Source organism: Scaptodrosophila lebanonensis, unplaced genomic scaffold (assembly GCF_003285725.1).
Source record: "Scaptodrosophila lebanonensis strain 11010-0011.00,11010-0021.00 unplaced genomic scaffold, SlebRS2 tig00000123-arrow-arrow-pilon, whole genome shotgun sequence".
Classification (NCBI taxonomy): domain Eukaryota; kingdom Metazoa; phylum Arthropoda; class Insecta; order Diptera; family Drosophilidae; genus Scaptodrosophila; species Scaptodrosophila lebanonensis.
In genome coordinates, this window is record NW_022060581.1 from 1,095,746 (window position 1) to 1,102,651 (window position 6,906).

At 39.5% G+C, this 6,906-nt stretch overlaps 1 protein-coding gene across 1 annotated transcript; it reads right to left on the minus strand.

Moving 5' to 3' along the window:
- Positions 1-3,486: 3,486 nt before the first annotated feature.
- LOC115628734 (P protein-like) lies at positions 3,487-5,861 on the minus strand. The gene is made up of 2 exons (XM_030524937.1): positions 5,706-5,861; positions 3,487-5,650 (listed from the first exon to the last, which is right to left on the minus strand). The coding sequence occupies exons 1-2, from the start codon at positions 5,814-5,816 to the stop codon at positions 3,551-3,553; spliced, it is 2,211 nt and encodes a 736-aa protein (XP_030380797.1). The 5' UTR covers positions 5,817-5,861; the 3' UTR covers positions 3,487-3,550.
- Positions 5,862-6,906: the final 1,045 nt, after the last annotated feature.

Here is a 6,906-nt window from a genome sequence, read left to right on the forward strand (position 1 = left end):
CTTCCGGAACGAGAGACCCCCAAAAGCGAGCGAAAACTATTTATTGAAAGCTTACGCCAAATAAATTCTGACATTATATCATTCCTTTCTCGAAATTGAAACTCAAGAACTATAGCCCAAAAGAGACTTACATTGGTAAGAAAATTGCAGATTGAAGTAGTAAAGTCCTTAGAAATTAAATTTAAAAAAATAAAATAAAAAATAAATACAAGAGGTTATACCAATGTACCTAAAAGGTATAAGGTTTGCGGAATGTGAAAAATGCTAGAATGCACAGAAGGAGAAGGAAGAATGACAAGATGAGTCGATGAAACCGTGTCTGTCTATCTGTTCGTCTGTATGAACCCCTGGACCTCAGAGACTATAGGACCTAGAAACACACATTTTTGTACACAGATGCCATATGTGTGTATGCATTACGAGTTTATTTTATGTCTTTGTTACGCATCACATTTCCCCGATAATGAGGATTTTCCGTAACGCCTATATCTCGCAGACTATAAGAGCTAGAGACACCAAATTCTGGAATACGGAGAAATGTGTTCACGTATTCTTTGTTTTTTTTATTTTTATTTATTTATTTATTTTTATTTTTATTTTTTATTTAGACGACCATGTTCGTCTGTCTGTTTATCCGTCTGTCCGTATGAACCCTTGGATCTCAGAGACTGTAAGGCCTAGAGACACTAAATGTTGTACACAGATGCCTTATGTGTGTATGCACTACGAGTTTGTTTTATTTTCTTGATGCACCCCCACTAATTCCCCGATAATGGGGATTTTACTCCACCCGTTGGTGCCACCGATTGTTTGAGAGCTCTACCTAGATTAAGAGTATATCTATTTTATTCATCCGACATGTGAAATAAATTTCAGCACAGCTACATCAGTAGACTGCTTGAATTGGACATGAAGTCCGAACTTTTCCAAAAGTATGACAGCTGAGAATAGAAATAAATTGCATCCGAATCGAATATAACTTTCAATATCTCTTTACTTTCTGCGTATTCGATTATTGACAAAACATTTGGGTATACGAATCCTCCTAATTCAACTATTCTTGTCTTTCTATCAATATTTTGGCAGCAATTTCAGCGCACAATAGGAATTTATATATTGAAGTGCAAATAATATATAGAAAGCAGCTGCATTATAATGCAAAAGTTTGCCCAATTTAACGATCGCTGACCCCACAGCAGTGTTATTTAATTTGAAAAAGTTCATTTTAAAGAGCTCAGAAAAAATAGCCTCAAGACAGGTCGGGAGGGAGGTAGGTAGGGATTGGTGCTTAAAATGTAAATATTTTCACTTGAACTAGTTGAATCGCAAACTCTGTGTTGCAAGTTGGAATATGCACCTGACATACCAAACAACCCCTTAACCCCCTACTCCCCCCTCTCATAGCGTTTGCTGACAACAGAGCATAAACATAAATTGTGCACAAATTTTGTTATTCTTGCAAGCGCAATTTGTGAAAATTGATTTTCTTTTATTCCATTTCCGCTCCCGCACACAAATTTTCTTTGCAATGCACTTTACATTCCCTAGCCCAGATTTGCATCCTTTCTTCTCCTCTTTTCCTTTCTTTTCCCTTTTTTTTTGTGTTTTTAGTGAAAATTGTCGAAGCAAGACTGAATAAAGACATTGGAAAAAACACACGGCTGCTGGAGTTGCAAGCGATTAGCCACTATTCTATGCAAAGAACTCGTATATACTTGTACAGTGAAAACTCTCTAAATGGACACCTCTTTTATCAAAAGAGGGCTTCTTAGGCGGACGCTTTGTCTAGAACGTTCGTTTTAATTTAGTTTTAAGAGCAATTTCGCCTCTCTTGTGTGGACAGGCTCTTGTCCTCACATGGACACTACTTTTCGAAAAATCCAAATAAGCCTTCTCTTGGCTGGACGCGAACCTCTTTGAAACAGACGCTGACATGCATAGACATGTCAATTCACCAACGTACAGTTGCGAGTTACTATTATTATTTTCAGATTCCTTTTATTTTGAAATATTTCTTTCTTGACTACAAGAGGACTATAAATTGTGTTATTATTGTTGTTATTATTTAATTATTTAACAATTATGCTATATTTTGAATAGTGCTTGGCGAAATATCGCAAAAAAACCATTAAATGTAAATAACAATATTCACCCCCAAAAAATCAAACTTTTATAATAATTTACAATAGTTGGAGAACATTTTTGAACGGCGCTCTGATTTTAAAGGTAAACTTGAAGCAATAAATTTGGATGTTCTTTTAATTTTATCTCTGATTGTTATGTGTATATAATAATATACAAGTCAGTTTGATTTAAATCCGTAAAACAATTAAACAGGCAACAGCAAAAAAATGAAAACAATTTCTAATTATTCACTTAAGCGGACAAAAGTTGGCCGGCGGTGATTAAGTTTCGGACCAAGAGAGTTTCCACTGTAGATATGAAGCTATTGAGAAGCTAAGTATAGAATCAGTGTTCTTCCATTAAATGATAGTGACAACATATTTCGCATTTAAATCAAATATAAACAACATGAATTTAACTAGAAACATATTCAATTACTGTTTTAAATATGAATAATATTCAAGACAAAGTGTAAACCTTTATCATGAAAGTGTTTTAAATTATTTCAAATAACAAATAGCTTAATTAACTATATTTCATAGTGAATTTTAATATGTTTCTCAACTTTCATTTGAAGTTCTGTTGTAGTTGATTTACATATATTCGAACACTTTCATATTTTTAAAAGTTCATTCGAATATTTGCAAATGCAAAATAGAGCCAAACGTTGACTAGAATCCCAATTCGGTTTTCAGCGGCTGTGTGGCATAAATAGAAAGTTTAACTCCCTGCCATATCAGCTATTCTTCACTTTAAATATCAATAAAAACGTCAATATTTTGATAAAAACAAACTAGATTTAAAAATAACTTTCTAATAAAAATGTTCTATAAAATAAATATATATAACAAATAATACTGTTGTAAGACAGTAGACACAAGAAGTGGGAAAATATTTTATAATTATAAAAAAGTAACCTTTAAATAAAACCCATCATCACTTGTGATTTGATATCGCCACATTTTAAAATTAATAATTTCATATTAAACTCGAAAAAACGATGGATGAAAATATTTAAAGAGACGTGCATTTTTTTGTGAGTGTAGAGTGCATAAGTCTCCTCTAACTTATGCACAAGGGTGTAGGCAGCTTTTACCAAAGGGGGTGGGGGGCCAAAAAATTAATATTTTGATCAAATAATGCAAGATGCATTTAAAAAATATCTTATGCATAGGAATAATGAAAAAACTTCAACAAATCCAGCTTAGAACCATTTTAAGGCGAAATAGTCATAATAATGAACGTGTGGTCGACTTTATATGGCAAAATTTTTTCCCCCCTGCCTACGCCCTTGCTTATGCATTTAAAGAGCTGCTCAAACATAGGAGCAACTTTTACAAAAACCCTCAGAAAACTGTGCACTTGAAATGGTGCCAGATTTATTCTACAAAATATCGATAGAGCACAAAAGAATTTGCAGTACACATTAGGTATTAGTTATCCAATCACTGTGCCAGGTGAATACAGTATGTGCGATGAGTAGATATATGGAGGCGATGATGATGGTGATAAGCATTACGGGGAAGCCGATGAGGAAGAAGGCCAGGAATGTGATTTTATAGCCGTGCTGGTTGGCCATACCAGCCGTCACAACGTTGGCCGAGGCCCCAATCAGTGTCCCATTGCCGCCAAAGCAAGCCCCATAGGCCAGGGCCCAGATCAAGGGGGAGAGCGGCAAATTGAGCTCCTCGTTCTTGGCCAGCTTAATTACCAGCTTCAGCATCATGGTCGTAATGGGTATGTTATCCACAAAGGCTGATGTCATTCCGCTCACCCAAAGTATGATCAATATGCCAACTGCCAGCTGGTGCTTCTTCTTCACACTCATGATGACAGCTATGGCCTGATCGCCCACCCAGTCGATTAGGCCGAGCTCGGCCAGGGCCTCCATTAGGACGAACAGAGCGGCAAAGAAGAGCAATGTGGACCATTCGACCTGGGCGAGCACCACTTGCATATCCTCCAGATTGGCGAGAACGAGCAGCAGGAGGGCGGCCAGCACGGCGGCCCAGGCCAGGGAGACGCCCTTCATGAAGGGCAACGAGTGGAGGAAGAAGAGGGCCATCGCAAAGATCAAAGCGATCACGGACTTGACAAGCAGCGGCTTATTCCTTATCTTGTACTTGGATTGAAGATCGGCCAGCGTCTCCTCGTAGTTGCTGACCGGATGTAATGTGAACGCTCCGGTTGTAGTCCCCTTCCGCTGCTTATACTTGTTCTTCATCTCATCCACCCGGATCAATATATCCTCCTTCAGATGCTCCTCATTCTTCGTCTGGGGCTGCAATTTGTTTGCATGCTTCTCCAAAGTTCTTATCGACTGACGCAGCGCCCTCTCCTCGGTCATGTAGACGCGCTTGCGCAGCGTAAAGTAGAGGAATACGAAGACCATTCCCATGCTGCCCGCCACTCCCCAGAACATGTGCAACGTGAAGTTGACGAAGTCGATGTTGGCGCGTTGCACGTATTCGTTGGTCGCTATGATAACATTGGGCGGATCGCCCACCGGCGTCATGGTGCCGCCGATGTTCGAGTAGATGACCACGCAGATGAGGACCATGTTGGTGCGCAGCAGCATGACCTCGCAGAGACGAATCGTGACCGGTGTCATGAGCAGCATCATGGTCACGTTGTCAAGGAAGGCGGACAGAGTGCCCGTGAACATGCAGAGGAAGAAGATCAAGGGCCAGGCATGTCCCTTTGCCATGCGATAGGCGAACACGGCCAGATAGTCGAAGATGCCGGTCTCGGAGAGCACAGCCACCAGGATCATCATGCCAAAGAGCAGCATCATCGTCTCGATATCGATCCAGGCGACAATTTCCTCCAATGTGGGACGAGCACCCATCATGGTCAGGATCGCGACGCCGGTGCTGCTGGCCAACAGGGCGGCAAATGTGCGGTCCGTGACTTCCCAGATAATCAGAACGTACATGCCCACCAGCAATATCGCTCCATAGATGGTGCCCTTTTGCGTGTCGACGGGATGAGAGTTGAATGATATTTCTACGGCTCTAGTGTCCGGAGACTGCAGTAGACGCAAATCTACAACCAGTTCGCTGCTTTTAAGTGTCTCCTCATCTTCACTTACATCGAAATGCGATTTCACTTTCTTCAGATCGCCCGCGGGGCGCGGTTTCAATATCACAAGCCAATCATCGGTTTTGCTGATTACCTTACGGCTATCTTTATCGACACGATTTATGAACACCACAATACGCGGCGCATCGCCAGCTTCCGACCTTTTGCGGGTAGTAAGTGTCAAATCCTCGTTTATGTGACCCAGCAACGATATAGCTACGCGCTGCGATTCCGTCTCCTTTGGCGACCACTCCATCTGAACATTCGGAGCCAATGAGAGCAGTGTGGATTGCAGCTCTTCGGGTGGCCTTATAATTAGATTTACTGTAAAGTATATCCAAACCAATAGCAGCAAACAAATCTTTGCGATATTATAAGCAAGTCGCCAGTGGCTTCTCTCTTTTCCATCTTCCGGAGAATCGTCCATTGCTCTTCTCGCTGTTAACTGACGAGGAAGATACGACGGAGACACTCGAAATTTTTAATCAAAACTAACTAACCTGTTTGTCACCTTGTCTCTCTAGTTCTTGAGAATTGCGATGTTGATTAGATCCTGGTTTTAGGGTTGACCGATCAAACCGCTCCAGCAATGCGGGATTGCTGCTTTTCATGCCTCAAATTTGAGTGAATTGAAAACGTTTCAACGTTTGAACGTTCAACTAACCTGACAGTGATTTCAAAAGCAACAACGTTCGAACGTTCAACTAACCTGACAGTGATTTCAAAATCAACACACACATGTAAAAAGTTCTTCCATTTGGGTCTGGTGTTTGTAGCGCCCTTTACAGAGTTGTATAAGTAATCAGCGAAAAGAGATCTATTCAAGCGCAGAATTTGAGAAAGCCAGCAGAATCAGACCAATAGTTTTCAAAGCAGCTATCTAAACATATCTCAACCTAACGTATAACATACTATATACTTGAGTTGGGATTAAAATGAATAGCTGTAGTGGGAACGGTTCGGTTTCAAAAAGGTCTTTTATCCCCCAGTCAGCTTAAATTCCGCTCCCATTCCAGTGGGGGAAGTTACCAAATATCTGAGATCCACTCTTGACAGGAAATTCACCTGGATGTCCCACACAAAGCGGCTCTTCAACCTCCCAAACAGCCACGCAGAAGACCAAAGAGACTTCACCCATTAGAGCCTTCTTTCCATCAATAAGCCCATTATTTCATATAATTTAAAAAACTATATAGAAAAAATGTAACATAAATATTTAAAACGTATTATTAAAAACCTTAATATTAAGAGATTTTAAATAAAGCTCAGAAATAAAAACTGTGTGTCAGGGAGTATTGAAATAATTTAGTTTGAGTTAATTTTTTAGAAAAAAGAAAAGAAAAAAAATGGCTACAAAATCGTTATCGCTGTTGGAATATAAAAAATATATAAAAATACCCATTAAAAATGGCTAGAAACATCGCTAAAATTAGCCTGAAAATGGCCAAAAGAACTGCTCAAAATAGCTAGAAATCCCGTTATAAAATCCCTTACAAAAGTGGCTAGAAAACTCACTAGAAATGTGTAGAATATGCTAGAAAATGGATACAAAACGACTATAAATTACAGCTGATTTTTGTTAACATTTATTATTTCAATTTCACCAGCTGGTCGATTGGTTTCGTCACAAAAAAGGTTGCCGATTCAGCATTCAAGACCCCCACAAAAGAAGTTTCACTTCAAGAACAAACAAAAAAGACT